The sequence below is a fragment of the Penicillium hispanicum genome (assembly GCF_028827665.1).
Source record: "Penicillium hispanicum strain IBT 35686 chromosome Unknown utg000003l_segment0_segment0, whole genome shotgun sequence".
Lineage (NCBI taxonomy): Eukaryota > Fungi > Ascomycota > Eurotiomycetes > Eurotiales > Aspergillaceae > Penicillium > Penicillium hispanicum.
This window is the reverse complement of record NW_026623195.1, coordinates 734,139-753,311: the sequence shown is the minus strand read 5'-3', so window position 1 is coordinate 753,311 and position 19,173 is coordinate 734,139. Positions and strand designations below refer to the sequence as shown.

Below are 19,173 nucleotides of genomic sequence, written 5' to 3'. Positions count from 1 at the left end.
AATGCATATGTATATACTCGAGACCGAACACCGTCTCACCAACAAAAGATCCATGACATCTCTTGTATACGCGATCACTTCATTGCACAGAATTTGATCCCAGCCACTAGTCCGGAATCAGAGTTCCGGCAAATGTGGCATACCGAAGATGCTCCCATCTGGCAGCCACCCATCCAACTCCATGCCCGTGCCTGACATTTGAACACTTTGCGGAGGGAGTGTTTGCGGATCAAACGAAAATTGAAGGGGGAGCGACGCTGCCTGCGGGCGTGACGAATGATAGCCGCCAGGAAGAGAATGGAAGAACTGATTCGGTGCGTGACTTCCATCTATGGGCCACATGCCCGCGCCGCTCATGGCCATGTATCCATCGTGATAGCTCGCGATGCCAGAAGGCATGTTAGACACAGCTCCCGGAGGAGCGGAGAACGAGTCCACCGAGCCCGGATGAACTGGATCCATATGGGAGATCGGCATTTGTGCCGAGTGCAACGACTCCGTGCCGGTGGAAGGAGTATTCGATACCATTTGGGACCCCGATCCACCCGAGTAGCGCTTTTCTAAGCGCTCGTACCAGTCCCTGCCCTTGACAGCGATAACGTGGTACCACCGACCTGGGATCTTATATTTACCACCGCCGCTCGCCTCGCTCAATTTGTTGGCTAAGGCATCAAGGTAATAGCTGACGTTCACTGCCTCTGGCGTTACGACTTCCCCTAGAGCGCCCGTCCGCACTGAGAAATGAATCTTCAGCAGAGAGGTCACCGCCGTGGTGAATCGGGTGTACATCAGGTTCGGCATCCGGCGCATCGTGTCCGTGCTACACATCAAAACAGCATCCAAAATCTCATGCGCTGCGTTCATCCACTTGACATTGATGTCGATGCGGATCGCGCTCATTTGCTGATCAGGCTGTTGTCTATTCCCATCCTCGTCCGGGGTAGGGAGGATAAAGTATCTCCGCTTGATAGCATCGGGGTCACGGTATCCTTCTCCAACGCCCAATTCATACATGGCAAGAACAGTGGATCGGTACTCCAGGATCATGGGTACTTATGATGAAATGTCAGCGGCAAAACAGAATTATACTTTGAGGGATGTTACCTGTCAGCATTTCATTCGGAATACTCTTCTTCCATGACTCCATTCTCTTGTCGAACCACCGCAAAACAGCCTGCACACGAGACTCCGTCAAAGGTAAGGTGGCAGTGGTGTCGTCGAGCCCAAAGGAAGAAGTAGCTTCATCCGTGATCCGTTGGAGCTCAAACCAGACGGCAAGGTGTCGGTCCGTCCGGTGCGGGGATCGTTCTAACTGGCTCACACATTCGGTCATCCAATCGTTGAACTGAAGCAGATTGGGCCGGCGAGTCTTCATGGCAACACTTTGTCTCCCAATGAGTAAGGCCACTCAGTGGTAGTTTGTATCTCGGATTGCTTACCTTGAACCTAGATGGTAGCACCCAAGAACCGCTCTGGCTTGCTCCGCGAAGTGCTCGTCATGCGGTTCCTGCCTGTTCTTATGATCAGACTTCTTTTTCGAAACACGGCATTTCGTGGCAAGCCCGATCTCCAGAGCCATGGTTGAGGCGATGTGCGTGTACTGGTAGTACTGAAGTTTTAAGGGCGACCCGGGCGGGTGATAGAAGATGGTCATGAGCAGTAACGCTTGCACCAGCTCCAATGACTTTTCCCCTTCAATGAAAAACCGCTCGGAGTACAGACGAACCATCTCACGATTGAGAACGCCTGCGAGGCCTGCATCTACCGAAATCGACGCCGCAGATATCACGGAGAGAAAGAGGACCGGCTTCATCTGCCGCAGTTGGGCTGCAGTAGTGGTGGGTGGCAAGACCACCAATGGAAAGAAGGAGGAGAGTTCGTGGATGAAGAAAGCGACCAGCTGTTCTGCATCATCGAGGGAGATGACACCTCGATCGATGACATCGTCTGCGGGAGGGCTGTGTGGGTCAGACACAAAGTTCGCATGCAGGCCAGAGAAGGACAAGGGTGTTGAGAAATGACCAGCACCAGGAACGCTCGATTGTGAGGAACTGAGAAAATCGGGGGAGTAGTAGCCGGGCGCGCCAGCAGACCCCTCCGGGATGGCCCCAGAATTGTCTTGGACGTCCATCTCGGCGGACTCGCGGTCCGGCGAGTCGTCGCTGCCCTCGGGCGAGTCAGGCTCACTCTCTTCGCGGATTCGATCCTTGAGTAGGGAGCGCATCATGCGCATCTCCTTCTCAAGCTGCGCTACTCGAGAGTCCGTCCGCTTCCGCGGCCGCCGCCTTTGCGGTGCCACGAAAATGCAGGCCTTTTTGCCCTTGGCACATCGCTGGCACTGATTCGGCGTGGATAGGTTGGGAAGGCAGCGCACCTTGAGGCTTCTGCAGGACTCACAGGACCGGTTCAACTGTTGCTGTGGTGTTGGCGGAACTGTGCTCGGTTCACCATGAGAGGTGGAGGCCTCTGGCATGTTCACGCAGGAACACACGACGAGTAATAGACGAATCCAGAGGGATGAGCAGACAAAACAGGTCGTTGCGGGCAAGATTGGGGTCGCAATGCCGCGCACCGAAGCAAAATGCCAAGTGCAGAAGCGTGGTTAATTGCCCGGGTGGCTTCGACTCATCGTATTACATGCAGGCAGAATAATTGATGGGGCGGGCGAGCATGAATATGACGAGGAGCAGTCACGCCTAGTCCCACGCAGCGAGCGATCGACGGCAATCTTCACAATGAATCATCGATAGATTCTCGTGCCGATCTCGAAGTCGAAATTGCGGCGACGTCTGCGTTGCAGTGGCAGAGTGCGAAACCTAGCGCGGCCTAGTCACTCGCATGTGCTAGCTCGCCAATTGCAATCGAGACCGAAGCCTAAGCCGCGCGCATCAGGAGGAACCGGGGCGAAAGTGAAGTGGGATGAAGTCGAGGGACGTTCAGTTATCCATTCCCAGGTCCACTCCCACTGTCACCTTCTATGGGGTAGACACAGTTCAGCACGGAGTTGATGCACCAGGGTCCAGCCGGTGGCTGGATTAGGGAGGAACAGCCACCACTTCTTTGATCGAGATGGTCGTGAAGGAGTCGCCGGCCAGAACCCTAAACTTAAACCTGGCGAATCAGGCAGAAGGCTGTCCGGGGGCCAGAGCGCTGATTGGCTGGTCTATCGGGGTATGAGTCGATCTCATTGGCTCCGATGCGCCCCGTCCTGCCTGGGGCAACAAGGCTCTCACGGCCCCGACCGAAGTGTCTAAATCGGGCTCTCCCAATCTTGGAACTTCCAATTGAATTACTCCCTACCTAACCTACCTACCTATCTAGGTAGGTTGCGATGCACTGACTCGCCCCGCATTCGGCTGCCTACCGAGGTCCCTCAGTGCTTAGGTGTGTGTATTCCCCGAATTTCCCGAGGCTTGCACCGGTATATCCCCGGAGATTTAGTTTGAGGCTCGGCGTCTAACTGTCATCCTCACGGTATATTCGATCTGTGCTCGTTCAATGGAGGTAGGCCGGTAACCACCATTTCGGGATATTGGATAATCACCGGATGGTCTAGATCATTTGTGGAATATAAATTCTAGCAATAGCAAATTAACAAGAGATTATCACATTCCAGTTCGAATCGACACTTCAAATCATCATGAGCGTGGCCAATCTAATCCACACCCTACAGAGCATGGCCGAGGCCGAGACCGTTTCGGCCTTGGAAGAACAAGAACGAAAACAACTGCTGCAAGCCTGTGATCAGCTCAAGAGCAAACTGGAGTCTCCCATCGACCTCACTACTCGTCTCATATTCTCAGTATGTTGGATGTGAAATAAAAGACAGATCAGAATCGCATTACGTAGCTGACCGGAAAACCTAGGGCCATCAAGCAATGGCACTGAGACTGGGCGTCGATCTCAAGCTCTTCGATGCGATGGCTGCCAAGGCCAATCAGTCTACCAACGGCTTAGTCCACATCGACGAGCTCGCGGAAGAGATCCATGCAGAGCCACTGCTCATTGGTGAGTAATCCATCGAGCTTCCACCCTAGAGGCCCAGGCTCACCCACTTAGCACGTTTGCTGAGGTTCTTGGCCGCCATGTCCGTGATGAAAGAGGTGGGTCGAAATGTGTACACTCAGACACCGCTGGCAGCTGCCTATGTATCAACCTCGCCTCTTTCGGCCGCTTTGATCCACAGGTAGGAGCATGATCAGTCCGATATGACCGAGTCATCTTTTTAACATAACCATCCAGCACGCATTTCATGACAGTACTATCCAGACTCCCCGAATATTTTCACGCCACTGGCTGGAAGAGTCCGAGCGATGGCCTGAATGGGCCCTTCCAGTTCGCCTTGCAGACGAACAACCATTACTTTGAATTTCTCAGCTCCCATCCCTACTACCAGCAAGCTTTCAACACCGTTATGGGCATGCCCTTTCGTCGACGGGGCCGGGATTGGTTCGAGGTGTTCCCGGTCGCTGAACGCCTCGCCGTTCCAAATGACACCGATCCCCTGATTGTGGATATCGGTGGGAACCAAGGGGAAGATCTGGAGAAATTCAAGCGCCGATTTCCCACTCTGCCGGGGAGATGCATCCTGCAAGACCTGCCGGCGGTCATTGAAGGAATCCAAGATCTCCCGGCGGGACTCGAGGCCCAAAGTCATGATTTCTTCCAACCACAACCCGTCCGCAACGCCAAGGTATACTTCATGCGGACCGTCCTGCACGACTGGCCGGATAAACAGGCGGCACAGATTCTAGGACGAGTGCGCGATGCCATGTCCCAGGAGTCCATCGTGCTTATCAGCGAAACCATTCTGCCCGAATCCGGAGTGTTGTTGCCCTCGGTGCTCTCCGACATGCAGATGATGGGGTCCTTCGCGTCGCTGGAGCGAACACAGGAACAGTGGCGGGCTCTACTGGAGAAATCCGGGTTGCAGCTGGTTCGGGTCTGGTTCCCAGAGGGATTTGATGGTCGATCGACATCCCTGGCAGAGCAGCCAGCTCTTTTGGAGGCACGATTGCAAGCACATACCAGTCCGTCGAATAGTGGAGTTCCGGGGGCCTTGGGCGCATCAAACCACGAGTAGGATTGTCGTTTGGGAGCGCCGCTCAGAGGACGCGTCAGACACCCAGTGCCGGTCTAATGATCAAGGCCGCCGCCCCTCCTTCTCGTCCCTATAGCCCCCTTTAATCATCAGTTAGATCAAGCAAAAGGGTCATTTCTATGGCTACATACGGGCCCAAAGATGCACTCCTCGCGGTCTTCAAGCGTCTCGAAATGCTGTCGATGCCAAGCTTCGTACAGACCACCCGATCGGTGGTGACAAGCCTTCGTGTGGGTCACGATATGGCGGGATGGCAGACTCTGTTCTATTCGACCGCGGAAGCGCCGGCGCAGTCCGCGTGGCGCGCAGCCTCGTACATAGATGAACGAATACGACGGATCCGTCATTTAACCGTGGGTGTACGGAAAAGCGTCGTGTCAAAATGTGTTCTTCGGGGACCCCCCGAGGATATCGAAATCGCCCACAAGGGCTGTGGCCATCGAATGTATTCCACGAGACCACTGCTGTAGAATGCAATCGTCGGATCCTAGGAATCGTATCTGTAAGCAAGTAGTAGAGCTGAGTTTCGGCAAAATCGGGAGATAGAAGAGATCATATCGAATTGCTCAACTAGGTAACTGGCCACATGAGGGTCAAACATGTTTCTTTTTCCCCTGCTCGCCTCCCCTTCCTCCTCTTTACCCCCTGGATCTCCGGATTCTGGGTCGTTTCGATCTTGGATCTTCATCTCTCTTCCATCCTCTCCGCCATCTCTCTTTTGTGCGGTGTACGACTTTCTTTCCTCCCCCTTGATTCCTCGCTACTCCCCACCCCCTTTTAAGACGCGCAGACTCCTCGTCTCCCGACGGGCCCGATCGCATACTGTACAACTCTGGGCTTTTGCTGTATATACAAGCCGTCGAGAACATGAATCTGGAAGGTCTGTGAACGATTTGAGCCCGACATATAGCGATGCGATTTTCCGCCCCGGGCCTTCTCGGGCTCTTCTTGGCCCTGTGGGCTTCTGCCATGCCTTTGGACCAGGGCGAGACCGACTTCATGACGGTAAGGCCCAGTGTAGCCAAGGACTACGACAGTCCACAGGAGATTCCGACCGAGAAATTCTTCCGTGAGTGTCCAATTCCCCAATCGCCGTGGGTTCCTGAGCAGTTCGTCGGCAGATCTGCCGGTCTTGTTCAGCCTCCTTATGGGGCGGTTGCGGAGCTTTAACTGACTCGGGCTAAATTAGGTGAATCATCGTATGTCGATCCCTTGACACTTTTGGGGGGATGTCAATGGACCAAGAATTAGAATGGAGAGCTAATCATGACCGTCCAGCTTTCATTATCACTACGATGGCCGGTACGTGGGCGCGCAGTCTTTTCACTTCGCCGCTCCGCCGCTAATGCTAGACTAGCTTCGCCAACATTACTCTGTCCGATGAGAAAGTCATCCCTCATCTTTCAGCTCTCATCACCACATATCTAGAGACGATGGCTTCGATCGGCGCCGAAACATGGATCATGCATGGAACTCTGCTTTCGTGGTGGTGGAATCAAATGGTGCGATCCTCCGAAGCCCATCAGCCCATCTGGGTGTGTAGGTGCTTCGCTAATCTCTCATAGATTTTCCCATGGGACAATGACTTGGATGTTCAGATTTCAGAGGCGACAATACATTTCCTGGCAGACTATTATAACATGACAGAACACCATTTCGAACTGCCTCATGTCGAGGGCGGCCGCACCTACCTGCTGGAGATCAACCCCTATTATGTCGTCAAGAGCACCAAAGACACATTGAATGTAATCGATGGGCGATGGATCGACATGTCATCCGGGCTTTTCATCGATATCACGGCCGTGCGCAAAGATGACGAGAAGCGGAAGACAGGGTACAAGGAGGCGCTGATGTGCAAGGATCGGCACCATTACGATGTGCGCTACCCTCTGTCGGAAAGATCGTGATCGTGTTTACTAACTGGTCCATTCACGCAGGAGAGCGACATCTTCCCGCTCCGCCAAAGCTATTTCGAAGGCGTGCCAGTCAAGGTTCCCTACGCTTACACCGATCTTCTTGTTGAAGAGTATGGTCCTGCATCCCTCACCCAGACGGAATTTCAAGGGCATCGTTTCAACGCCGATTCCAAAATCTGGGAACGCCTCAAGCAGAAACTCAAGCGCTTGGTTCAAGCTTGGCGGTAACGACATCCACACACGCACCTGGTATCGATCTGCCACGTTTGGAGAGAGGTGGGACCACGGGCCGTCTTAGCCATATTCTTGCATTCCATGGCCATTCTATTTGAAACGCTCTATTCTGTCTCATATCTTGCGTGATGACCCCGGAGGATCTTTCCCGATCATTCTTGCATCTACACCGGCGTTGGGTTCGCATTTGGCTGTCGGCATACTTTTTGTCGGCAATACTTCTCTGTTCGCGGTTTCAGTACTGATAGAGCTCTCCTATGTATATATCCATGAGGAACAGCGTGCATTTTGGGATCCCATATTGTATTATTCGTGACAAGTTGATACCTTGATACTCCGAGATGGGCGTGGATGGCACGGAAAATAAGCTCGGTCTATTGTCACACAAGTAAATATGCATCATCCAGTGGCGGGGCGATCCGGAGGCTTGACAGGACTTTGCCGCCTCAGTATTCCTCTTAGATCTCTATACAGTGTCAAGTTGTGCACCACTATTCACCAAGATGGTGAGAAGCCCTAGCCCAGCCATGTTTCCATCCGGAGATAATGCTAAACGGCGGCCCCAACTGCGCTGAGTCACGGCCAAGTCACATGCCTTCTTCACACGAGGATTTTGTCCACGTCTTTGCATCATCAAAACTCCTAAGGAGATATGTCGGAGACCAGCCTGGAATCTCCGTCATGTCATTCCATTCAGCATCTCCGGAGGGGGCGCACCACTCCCACTCGCCCACCAGTGACCACTCGCGCCATTCTCCGAGTGCCTTGCCTGGCACCGCCCCCGCTCCCCGCCCACTGCCCGACAGCGCGAGCTCGCGGAGCTGCGTAACCTGTCGCCGGCGCAAGGTCCGCTGCAACAAGCGTTCGCCCTGTTCAAACTGCACCAAAGCCGGGATCGACTGCATTTTCCCTCCACCGGGACGTGCCCCGCGCAAGTCCAAACGCCCGCCCGATGCAGAGCTCCTTTCCCGCCTCCGTCGCCTGGAGGGTGTGATCGAACATCTCAGTGGTAGGAACGGGGAACAGGGGTCGACTTCCAGCACCTCTCCACAGCAACCTGCCGCTTCGAACTTTGGGCACGCGTCCTTGGACAGTAGTGCGGCTGCGACAACGGCGACGACAGCTTCGGCAGGCTCGACAGCTCCTCCGCCTGCGCAATCAAACCCTCAGAATGGCAGCGGTTGTCCCTTTGAAGATGCCGATCCGAAAAAACCCACCCCGAGCAAGTTCGAGAATGAGTTTGGAAGACTGGTGATTGACGAAGGAAAGAGCCGGTATGTCAGTAACCGGCTGTGGGCCAGTCTTGGAGACGAGGTGCGTCCGATCTCTTAGCTTCGACTCTGGCTATTGTGAACACTAACATCCCTCAGGTCGAAGAGCTCCAAGACCTTCTGGATCACTCCTCATCCGACGAGGAGGACACTCCGTCCCCAGCGTCAGCTTCATCGTACCCGGGATCCCATGATGGATTCATATTTGGCTTCCACTCCTTATCGCAGTCACTACGAGAATGTCACCCACCGCTACCCAAGGTGTCGAAGTTCTGGGAGGCTTATCGAGAGAACGTCGCTCCTTTGGTCACCATTCTCCACCGACCAAGCGCCAGGAATCTGTTGATCGAAGCGGCACAACGTCCAGAATACCTGGACAAGAACTCAGAAGCCTTGGTGTTCACCATCTATCTGTCCGCTGTTGTCAGCTTGAAACCGGATGAATGCTTGTCACAGCTCGGAGAAGATCGCGCTACTGCTGTTAAACGCTATCGGTTTTATGTCGAGCAGGCCCTAGCAAGGGCTAATTTACTGAACACGCAGAGTTTGGTACTCCTGCAGGCAGCAGTTCTTTTCCTTATCTGTGTTCGTAGGGAGGATGATACTAAGTTTGTCTGGTCTATGACCTCGGTTATCCTTCGACTGGCACAGGGTCTGGGGTTACATCGTGATGGCACCAATTTCGCTCTCAAGCCATTTGAGACAGAGATGCGTCGGCGACTGTGGTGGCATCTTTCTCTCATGGATTTCCGTTCCTCAGAAGATCATGGAACCGATCCGCTCATAAATGAGGGCATGTACGACACCAGGCTGCCATTGAATGTGAATGATGACGATCTCCAGCCGGACATGGTTGAGGCACCCGAAGAACGCGAAGGTTGCACTGATGTGCTATTCTTGCTCATTCGCTGTGAGATTACACAAGCTCTACGACGAGCCAATTACACATGCCCCGGTGCAAGATTCCGCTTCGGAGGTGCGCCTCCGCCCATGGACCGTAGTGAGCGGATGATACAGATCATCAGCAACCGCGTTGAGGAGCGGTACATCAAACGCTGTAATATGAACGTCCCCATCCAGTGGGCATCTGCAACCGTGGGGCGTCTGATTCTGGCCAAGCTGTGGCTGATTGTTCATCATCCAATGACTCAGCGAGGTCGTAGCACTGGTGTATCCCAGGCCACTCGCCAGAGTCTGTTTCTCACTGCAATCGAGGTTCTTGAGTTTGGTCGCTTACTTGAAGCGGATCCCAAGACGGCCAAATGGGGCTGGCTTTTTCGCACTAACATGCAGTGGCATGGAATTGCATTCGTTCTGTCTGAAGTCTGTGTCCGTCCAATTTGCCCTGTCACAGATCGGGCTTGGAATGCCATCAACTCACTCTACTCGGACTGGAAAATGCAAGGTACACATAAGAAAGGAATGCTCTGGCGACCCCTCGCCGCATTGATGAAGCGTGCCTCGGCCGTTCGAGAGAAGCAACAAGAGGAACTGCGGCTCAAGTTCGGACCAGAACCTATTTCCTTCAGCCCCTCCTCTCCTGATCCTCTAGCCGGACTTGACCATCGTCTCCCTCAAATCCACATGCCTAATGAGCCGTCAGTACCACTGTCGAGCACCCACGTCAATCAAAATGATCAGATGGGCGCAACTTCTCTGAATGTCGATCTCAGCGGAGGGCCGTTAGCGACATTGGAAGCCATCTTCCCGGATACCAACTGGCTGGCACCCACCTCTATTGGCAATCCGCCTCCCGCAGACTCAATCGCCAACCCTAATATCCCCTCCGGACTGCCCTTCAATGCCCCAACGAGCTCCACACTAAGCAATCCATTTATGACCCAAGAGAATCTCTCCGATCAAGATCCTCTCACCTGGGACGACTGGGACCAGGTCATGCGGGACTTCCAAATGGATGTTGAAAAAGATGGCTCGGGTGTCGCGAATGGCACCAGTGTCACCGAATGGTTTGCATGATTTACAAGTCTGACTGAGCTTGAAGATGAGCTTTCAGCGGTCCGATGTGATGATCTAAGGTGTTTGGGGGTTTGGTTTCTTTAGATATCCTATATTCTCCTCCACTCAATGTCTCTATATTTGTCTTCTCTCTGATCCGAAAGGGAAAATCGAATTTTAATGATCTTACGATATCGCTTGCAAAGTCAGTCATGATTTCGATCTGCTCGATGATATTTATTGTGCAGTGTTAACTATGGCAACCTAGTAGGGAAACAATCACTTATCCCGTGATAACGAGACTTGATGAATCATTTCCTCACCCCTGGCGTCAGACAAGAGCTATTTTTTCATTCACTTTCGAACTGATAATACTTAATCGGCAAATGTTGGTCGCTACCTAGGATCACCTACAGATAACCCCATAGTTTGGCCATGGTAGCATATCAGCCACGTGACCTGCGATAACGAAGCTCCCAGCTGGCAACAACCCGATTGATCTTCCTCCCCCCACACCATTGTTTCTTCCAGCGACGTCGACTTTTTCTGAGAGCCCAGCGTCTACTTTGCTGTGTAATAGACCTCTCATAAAAGGAATATTATCCTCCCACAACTCCTCGACACCCTCCGCTCCAACCACCATGCCTGCCAAACGACACGCGGCCTCAACTACCTCCGCCGCAACACCCGCGGCGCCGACAACCCTCTCCTCCGGCCCAGCAACCCTGAAGACCAACGCCTCTCCTTTTGAAATTGCAAGCCATGTCTGGCAACAGTACCTCGCCACTACTGCGCAACGCACACTGCTCCTCGATGCCTTTATGGCTTTCCTAGTTCTCGTCGGCGGACTACAGTTCCTGTACTGCGTTCTGGCTGGAAACTACGTACGTCAACCCCCATTCCCAAGGAAGCAGACCCATACTCCCGATTCGAAACATCAGATCTTCCTCTCGTCTACGCCTCACACCACACTGCACGAACCATTGAACCCTGTTATACTAACAAGGTCTCGTTACTACTCCAACAGCCCTTCAACGCCTTCCTGAGCGGCTTCAGCGCCGCAGTTGGCCAATTCGTCCTTACCGCCAGTCTGCGCATGCAGACAAGCGACGCCGGCTCCGGATCCATTTCGAGCAAGCCGAGTTCCAAGGGCAAGAATGCGCGATTTGCAGTTGACGACGGCGAGGAGCAGGAACCCGGAATCTCGCACGAGAGGTACGTTGAGAGGCTGAACGACCGAGGTGGTTCTGTGACGCCGGCTTTTCCTGCGGTGCCTTCAATGCTTTCCTACTAATGCAAGTTTTTATAGAGCTTTTGCCGACTACATTTTTGGAAGCCTCATTCTACACTTCTTCTGCATCAACTTTATCAACTAAGCGGCCCATGCCACTTCCTGTCTGATCTGGGGTGCCACGGTACTCGGGATGCTCTTCCCTTGCTCTGGGGGCTGGCCCGCTTGATTAAGAGCTGTATTCAAAGCAGTGTCTGCGTGCTGGCCTTGGCCTTGGCCTCATCGGCGAGTGTGAATGAATACCTTGGTGCTTTTTTGTACCTCGTCCACTGTTTCGGAGTTCAATCCTGAAAGAGCAATGTTTCTGTATAAAAATATTATGCAATTCAAAGGGCTAGAAGCATTATTTTTGTGCTACTCTCGGTATTCAAGGGAACAAAGTCTTGACAAGTCTAGATGCAATGACGGGTATCATTTCCATGTGCGCTGAAGACCTATTCACCAGGTCTAGAATCACCTAAAGGTAGTTTTCGTATAATACAATGAAGGACGGGATTTTGCCGAGTGATTATCGAGTCCTAGAATGTCCGCCCCGGCCTTCTGGGAATTATAGGCTTCTTCACAACGCTGCCGCCAGAGCCACTACCTCCACTGCCATTTGCACCGGGGCGAGAGGATGACGAGGAAGAAGCAGTAAGACCGCCAATTTTCCGGGGGCCCTTGACAATGGGCCGTCGCACGGCTGACCCTCCTACTTCAACCTCCTTTCTTCGTCGAGTGGGATCGTTACGTTCCTGCTCACGGGCTTTTTCAGCGGCAGCACGATCGCGATCAGCGGCCATTTGGGTCTCGATCTCCATGCGACGGTTGAATTCTAGTTCTGTGACGCGCTTTTCACGCTGCGAGTAGCCTTTTTCTTTCACAGAGTAGAAGACGCCACCGAGTTCCGCGAGCCACTAGTTTAAATGAGTTAACCAATCGCACAATGTGGAATTTATGGGGAGATAGGAATGGGCAACCTACGTGTGGGTCGACTGCTGTCACAGTGGACATGTATTCCTTGGCGGTTAAGATCAATTCGTGGTAGACGACGTACTCTGGCACGTAGCCCAGACCGTATAGTGCACTGGTGGGGTGCAGCGCCATCGTCACGCTGGTGCGGAGGTTGATGAATTCGCCGATTCCCTTCACTCGAGCGGCCTGGTGGTAATATCCGGAGCAGATACATTTGCGGATGACGTCCCAGTCGGTACCACAGCTGATTAGTGGCATCTTCTGTGCTGTCATGATATCGTGGAGCTGGTCGCGGACTTCTTTGGCGCGTCGAAGTGATTTTCCATGCAAAAAGTGCCTGGTACACCAGCCGTCAGAGTATCCGTTTGACTTCCATTGCGTGTAAACGTGAAGTAGAGTTAAATGGTCCGATTCGGGAACAAAGAACTTCTCGCGCGCGGAATCGGACTCTTCTTGGCGCTCCTTCGGGCGGTAGAAAACACCCGGAACCGAAAGCATGGAGACAATGGTGAGCATCTCCTCGCTGCAGCCATACTCCTCTGCGGCAGTGATAATAAGCTTGGCAAGAGGCGGGTCCATGGGGAAGGGTGTCATCTGACGGCCCAAGGGGGTGAGTTCGCCCAGATTGTCCAGGGCCCCCAGAGACCAAAGTTCGAACAGAGATGTGCTGATTGTTTCCTGCGGTGGGGGATCCATAAAATCAAAGTCCAAGAGATCCTTGACGCCCAGAGACTTTAGCAACAAAACAGTGTTCGACAGACTCGTTCGCTGAATTTCAGGAATCGTCTGAAGGTAGAGTTCATTCTTGTAGGCTGACTCGGTGAACAAACGATAGGCCTTGCCAGGTCCGGTACGCCCAGCTCGTCCAGATCGTTGATTGGCGTTGGCTTGGGAGATTGGAGTAATCTGAAGGGTGTCCATTCCCATGCGCGGGTTGTACACCTTGAGTTTCGAGTATCCAGAATCCACGACAAACATGATACCATCCACAGTCAAACTGGTTTCAGCAATATTGGTAGCCACGATAACTTTGCGCACACCGGGTGCTGCCCTCTGGAAGATCTTCGCTTGTTGCTCTGCCGGCATTTGACTGTAGATAGGCAAGATGCTTAGCGGCGGGGGATCATTCAGCATTTTTAGTCTTTCGTCGACTAGTTCGCATGTTGCTTCGATATCCTCCTGTCCAGTCATGAAAACAAGGATATCGCCAGCACCCTGAGAAACGTGAATCGACAAGACTTGCTTAACTGCACTGTCGACATAATCTTCACAAGGCGTCCGCGAGAAATGAAGGTCGACTGGGAAAGTTCTGCCAGGAATTATAAACTCTGGAGCCCCACCATAGAAGCGTGAGAATCGTTCTGCATTCATGGTAGCGGATGTAACAATCAGCTTAAGATCCCTGCGTCGAGCCAGGACTTTTTTAAGAAGACCCATTAAGACATCAGTATTCAGAGCTCTTTCATGCGCTTCGTCCATGATGATGCACGAGTATTTATCAAGATCTGTTTGAACCAAAGACTCTCGTAAGAGAACGCCATCCGTCATATCTGTTGGGAAATCATGTTAGTTATTCCGACCTTGGAAGTTTCAATATGATGATGGACTTGCATTTAATCACGGTTTGGTCACTGGTGCAGTCCTCAAAGCGGATCGCATATCCTACCAGTCCACCAAGGTCCACCTCCATCTCTTCGCTGACACGCTTTGCAACACTCATAGCTGCCACGCGGCGAGGCTGTGTGCACCCAATCATGCCAAGTTTCGAGTAACCATCCTCGTGCAAAAACTGTGTCAATTGGGTTGTCTTCCCGGACCCCGTCTCACCGACAACCACCACGACTTGGTTATCCCGAATGACACGCAATAGGTCCTCTCGCACCGCAAACGCAGGAAGGAATTCTCTTTGCTCACGCATTGTCTTGCTCTTGCTGAATGAGCTGGCGCCTCCCTCGTCCTTCTTTAGATGTTGGGCAAATTTATTACTGCCACCTTTGTAGACTTCCTCCACCGGCATAGCAACAGCGCTATCACCCTCATCCTCCTTCACTCCGGTCAGGTTTCCCAGAGCCGTGCCTGCCATGCTTGTCGCCTCTTGGGCTTGCTTCTGGCGCTCACGCTGCTGACGTCGTTCTCGAACAACGCGGCTCCCTTTTCGGCTGAAAACTGCCATATCACTCTGGGGGTCTCGAATGGCGGAGATCGGCTCTTGCTGCTTGGTGAAGATGGTGCGGCCATCGAGGAACGGAGGTCGGAGGTCGTGGACGAGCAGATGAACTCGGGTTGCTTCATCATCTTCAGGATTGAAGTCGCCTTCAAAATTTCGTCGCTGCGCCACGCCAGACGTGAGCATGCGATTGGTTTCCCAGTTATCGATGTCTTTACGCTTGGCGTCGCGAAGCTGGGGCGGAAGATTCGAGGAGCTTTTCAGCCGTTTGGCTGGGGGGCCCATGTCATCCCGAGCCATGATAACCAGATGTGCTCTGAACTAGGGGTCAAAAGAGTAAGATGGGACTGAGTTGGGGTGTGGAAGAGAACGGCTTCTCTCATGGCGAAACTCGCGGAGGAAACCAATCAGTCAAACAGTGCAAACTCTTATCAGTCACGTGATACGATGCTGGTTTCGCGTGCAGGAAGGATTACGCTGGTCCAATCTGGGGTAATGGTTGGTGAAAGAAAATTAGACAGTAGAATTACCTCGAATTATACTAGAGATACCTAGGTTATTGACTAAATATCATCCTTCCGTACTGGGGGCCACGTTTAGTGGCGCCCGAGCCCGTGGACCATTCCTAGCAGCAGCGGCCCCGCATCGTCATCTCAACTTCTGAGCTTCCTGCGCCGCATTTGTCCTGGACACTCGCACCGTCGCCATGTCGAGCAAACAGCAGATTGACCCCAAAAAACAACAGGGTGAGTTATTCCGATATTATGCCCGCAAAATGGTCACAGTCCAGCTTACATATTCTTTCACGCGCTAGAGTTGCAACTGCAGTACACAAACTTCAAGAACACCCTCCAACAACTAGCACAGAAGATCGGTGATATCGAACAGGAGGCCGAGGAGCACAAGTTAGTTTCTGGCCCCATCTACACTATCTCCCCAATGCCTTTAAAAAGGCTGGCACGCGAGATCCCCGGTCTCATTGATCAGGACGTTCGGTCAATATCCTGGCACCATGAATGCTGATTCTATTTGCGTTACAACATAGGCTTGTCATTGAGACTTTGGATCCTCTCGCTCACGACCGGAAATGCTTTCGCATGGTGAATGGAGTTTTGGTTGAGCGTACTGTCCAAGATGTTCTCCCAACCCTCAAGACAAACTCGGATGGACTGAAGCAGGTGCTGGAAGAGATGCTGAAACAATACAAGTCGAAGCAGACCGAGTTGGATAGTTGGAAGGTAAGTCACTCGCATTTCTCTATTGCCTGCCCTGGAGGAAGGAGCCTCATGCGACAAACCTATGAAGGCAAGGCCTACATATTAACATTTTCTTTTTTACGCCGTACAGAAGAAGAACAACATTCAGGTTGTGCAGCCTTGAACAGACTAGGCTGACTCATATAATTCGATCACCGTGTTCCATGGGTCTGGGAATGATTGCGCATGTGGACAGAAGACAACAGCACCGGCGTTAATAGGAAAGGCACAAAACTAGACAAAATCTAGCGTGACTTCTTTTAATTATGACGAAATGGAATTTGCCAACCTTTATGAAATGGTAATGCTGCCAGACATTCCATGCTAGATGTCGACTCGGGCTATACACATGCAGGGATGGATAGACCTTGACCAAATGAGCCTCAGATGTGTGCTGCCCCTAGAATCATCATCGCAGGGCATGGGAATCTGGCCAATGCCCAATGATTCAGAGATCATGACTGCCGCCGTAGAGACCTTCTCAAAACTCTAGTCTCCTGCATGTCGGTCAATGCAAGCCTGGGTGCCTGACTGTCGAGGCGATCATCTGGACGGTTGCGTTGGGCCCTGAGCAACCCAACTAGTTATGCGAGGCGGATCACCATAGTCGTCATCGTGCCAGTAGGGATACTCGATAGATTTTGATTTAGTGTCATAGAAAGACCACGATGAGTTCAACTGTTGTATGATGAGTTAGATCGCTTGAATTATGGGTATGGAAGGTACCATGCATAACCACCGAAGACCCGCGATAGTGGTGGTTCGAGATGTAAATGACCGTAACACGTCCTCGCGCGTAAGCTTATGCCTCAGGCCCCCACACCCATCGGATGCGACCAGGACTCCCCTCTCTTCCGTCCTCGCTCTGGAACGGCTGTTCAGCTTTCATCCTCTTGATCCCCTCATTGTCCTAGGACTTTTCTCTGATTGCCCCTGGCGCTTCATTTTTTTATCTTATCGGTGGCTGTGGTGGTCATTTTTCCACCTGCTCGCATCTACTTGGTAAGTAGCCAACCGAAGGGCGCCCTTCGATCGGCCAGGGAGTTCTGGTTCGCCAATTGACCTCAGCCTGGACGGACGGGGACCCTCTTCCAACCACCGCGATTCACGCGCTCTGACCTCACACCCCAGACGAATCGGAATCATCACACTAAATCCAGCTCCCTGGATATTTACCCCAAAGGTAGCTTTGCCCTCCCCCCGCCTCCCCCTCCCCCTGCGCAACGTGCGACTGTCGGACAGTTGGGCTCCCCCCAAGCTGACCCACACTCGATTCCCGCGTTGCATCCCGCGTCACCGGCTCCCCAGTTGCCCTCGCGAGGCGCGCATAATTGGTATTTGTACTGCAGCGGGCGGTGGTACGCGATCGCGCGCTCCTGTTCTACAGCTTGCCGGCTTGAGCCCTCGAGTCCCAATCCATTCCCATTTCGGATCCGCAAAAGACTAATCGGGTGCCTTTGCGCGAGCGTCGCAAGTGCAGAAGCCACGGCGCGTTATAGTCAAATCCCCTGACCGACTTTCTCCTCTTCGAGGCTGTGGTGAAGCGGTTCGTACCTAGCCAATACCGACCCCTCTCCTACCCACTCTCAGCGATCTTTGGGCTGTATCTGCGTCCGAATCGATCGCGTGTGCCGGGCATTCAGATCTGACTTCTGACGTGGTCTTGCCAACAGAGCGAACAATCAGCCTTGTGGCCCAAAGTTAGGACCCGCACCTATTCAACCTACTCATAATCATGTCGTCGACCTCGCCCTCGAAGGAACCAGAGGTTGAACCCGAGGTGCAATCGGGTGAAGACCAGGAGCAAATGGACAAAGACCAGCACGACCTCGCCCAGGGACAGAACGAGTTTGAAGTGAAAGAGCAAGATCGGTGGCTTCCGATTGCAAATGGTTAGTTGCGCCTCCTTGCAGCCTTTCTAATGTTCTGATTTGCGCGTACCTTACTGCTGTTGGCCACTACCATTACTTGCCGTGCCCTCCCCTCCCCGCCTTTCCCATACCCTTCCAGAAGCTTGACATCCATGATATTCCTTGCTCATTTCTTCGCTTCATCTATCTCGTCGTTCTCAAGGGAACATTGCGTACCCTTAGGACTACCGGTGTTGGGCAGTTAATCTTGCTGATTGAGAAAACACGCATTTTGCTTTCCACAAACACCTCTGCAACATCTCGATCGTCTTTCTCGTTCGAGTTGAGACGTACGGAATAACTATGCTGATACCTTTGTTTAGTCGCACGCATCATGAAACTCGCTCTGCCGGAAAATGCGAAAATCGCAAAAGAGGCCAAGGAATGTATGCAAGAATGCGTCAGCGAATTCATCTCATTTATCACTAGCGAGGGTAAGCGCTAATCTACATCTATCTATTATGACGATATATTAACTATCTCTACAGCCTCAGAGAAGTGCCAGCAGGAGAAGCGCAAGACTGTCAACGGCGAGGATATCTTGTTTGCCATGACATCGCTAGGTTTCGAGAACTACGCCGAGGCCTTGAAGATTTACCTTTCCAAGTACCGCGAGGTCAGTTTTCCTACTCCTTTGCATCAACTCTTCACACGCTGACCTGTCTTGTAGACTCAATCCGCTCGGGGTGAGAACCAGAACCGACCCGCGAGCAGTGGCTATGGTGCCGGGGGCCCCGTTGGTGGCGGCCCTGGCCAGGGCCGGCCGACCGGCTTCCCTGAGACTGCGGAGGGGGCCAACAGTATCTTGAACACCGGCCTGGATCCGTCTGAACAGGATGCCACCGCATATGGGTACCCCCCGATGGTGGGTCAGCCTCACAACGGGGCGGCCGGAGATTCTTACTAGTGGCGCCTGATACGAAGAGAGAATGTGCCAATTGAGAAATTCTTCAATTGCAGACCGTTCGATGGCGGATGCCTTTGAACTTTCCCTTATCGTGGAATCAAAGGATGGAAGCGTGGGGCGTGCAGGCGTCCTTGGTTTCTTTCTTCTGTGTCAAATGCCGCCGCATATTGATCTCCTAGTCATTTGACGGGGCGATGGGTTCTTCATGGG

General features: G+C 52.7%; 8 protein-coding genes across 8 annotated transcripts; 6 read left to right on the top strand and 2 right to left on the bottom strand.

Annotated features, from left to right (window-relative positions):
- Nucleotides 1–117: 117 nt before the first annotated feature.
- On the bottom strand, nt 118–2,473 carry N7459_002685 (uncharacterized protein; the record flags this gene model as incomplete). The annotated part of the gene is made up of 3 exons (XM_056941870.1): nt 118–1,052; nt 1,105–1,382; nt 1,440–2,473. 3 exons carry the CDS (start codon nt 2,471–2,473, stop codon nt 118–120), a joined length of 2,247 nt encoding a protein of 748 aa, XP_056801753.1.
- A 1,167-nt stretch (nt 2,474–3,640) lies between these two features.
- Nucleotides 3,641–5,083, top strand: N7459_002684 (uncharacterized protein; the record flags this gene model as incomplete). Its single annotated transcript, XM_056941869.1, has 4 exons — nt 3,641–3,802; nt 3,867–4,008; nt 4,060–4,186; nt 4,243–5,083. 4 exons carry the CDS (start codon nt 3,641–3,643, stop codon nt 5,081–5,083), a joined length of 1,272 nt encoding a protein of 423 aa, XP_056801752.1.
- Nucleotides 5,084–6,013: 930 nt separating this feature from the next.
- On the top strand, nt 6,014–7,245 carry N7459_002683 (uncharacterized protein; the record flags this gene model as incomplete). The annotated part of the gene is made up of 6 exons (XM_056941868.1): nt 6,014–6,170; nt 6,291–6,300; nt 6,380–6,403; nt 6,459–6,603; nt 6,667–6,978; nt 7,039–7,245. 6 exons carry the CDS (start codon nt 6,014–6,016, stop codon nt 7,243–7,245), a joined length of 855 nt encoding a protein of 284 aa, XP_056801751.1.
- Nucleotides 7,246–7,932: 687 nt separating this feature from the next.
- N7459_002682 (putative C6 transcription factor) lies at nt 7,933–10,499 on the top strand (the record flags this gene model as incomplete). The annotated part of the gene is made up of 2 exons (XM_056941867.1): nt 7,933–8,565; nt 8,631–10,499. The coding sequence occupies 2 exons, from the start codon at nt 7,933–7,935 to the stop codon at nt 10,497–10,499; spliced, it is 2,502 nt and encodes an 833-aa protein (XP_056801750.1).
- A 620-nt stretch (nt 10,500–11,119) lies between these two features.
- N7459_002681 (putative oligosaccharyl transferase subunit Dad1) lies at nt 11,120–11,854 on the top strand (the record flags this gene model as incomplete). Its single annotated transcript, XM_056941866.1, has 3 exons — nt 11,120–11,362; nt 11,506–11,693; nt 11,788–11,854. 3 exons carry the CDS (start codon nt 11,120–11,122, stop codon nt 11,852–11,854), a joined length of 498 nt encoding a protein of 165 aa, XP_056801749.1.
- A 433-nt stretch (nt 11,855–12,287) lies between these two features.
- Nucleotides 12,288–15,190, bottom strand: N7459_002680 (putative mRNA splicing factor RNA helicase (Prp16); the record flags this gene model as incomplete). Its single annotated transcript, XM_056941865.1, has 3 exons — nt 12,288–12,665; nt 12,733–14,273; nt 14,335–15,190. 3 exons carry the CDS (start codon nt 15,188–15,190, stop codon nt 12,288–12,290), a joined length of 2,775 nt encoding a protein of 924 aa, XP_056801748.1.
- Nucleotides 15,191–15,596: 406 nt separating this feature from the next.
- Nucleotides 15,597–16,270, top strand: N7459_002679 (putative prefoldin subunit 2; the record flags this gene model as incomplete). The annotated part of the gene is made up of 4 exons (XM_056941864.1): nt 15,597–15,636; nt 15,705–15,885; nt 15,936–16,128; nt 16,238–16,270. 4 exons carry the CDS (start codon nt 15,597–15,599, stop codon nt 16,268–16,270), a joined length of 447 nt encoding a protein of 148 aa, XP_056801747.1.
- Nucleotides 16,271–17,881: 1,611 nt separating this feature from the next.
- N7459_002678 (nuclear transcription factor Y subunit beta) lies at nt 17,882–18,963 on the top strand (the record flags this gene model as incomplete). The annotated part of the gene is made up of 4 exons (XM_056941863.1): nt 17,882–18,038; nt 18,380–18,490; nt 18,545–18,672; nt 18,748–18,963. 4 exons carry the CDS (start codon nt 17,882–17,884, stop codon nt 18,961–18,963), a joined length of 612 nt encoding a protein of 203 aa, XP_056801746.1.
- Between the last annotated feature and the right edge of the window lie 210 nt (nt 18,964–19,173).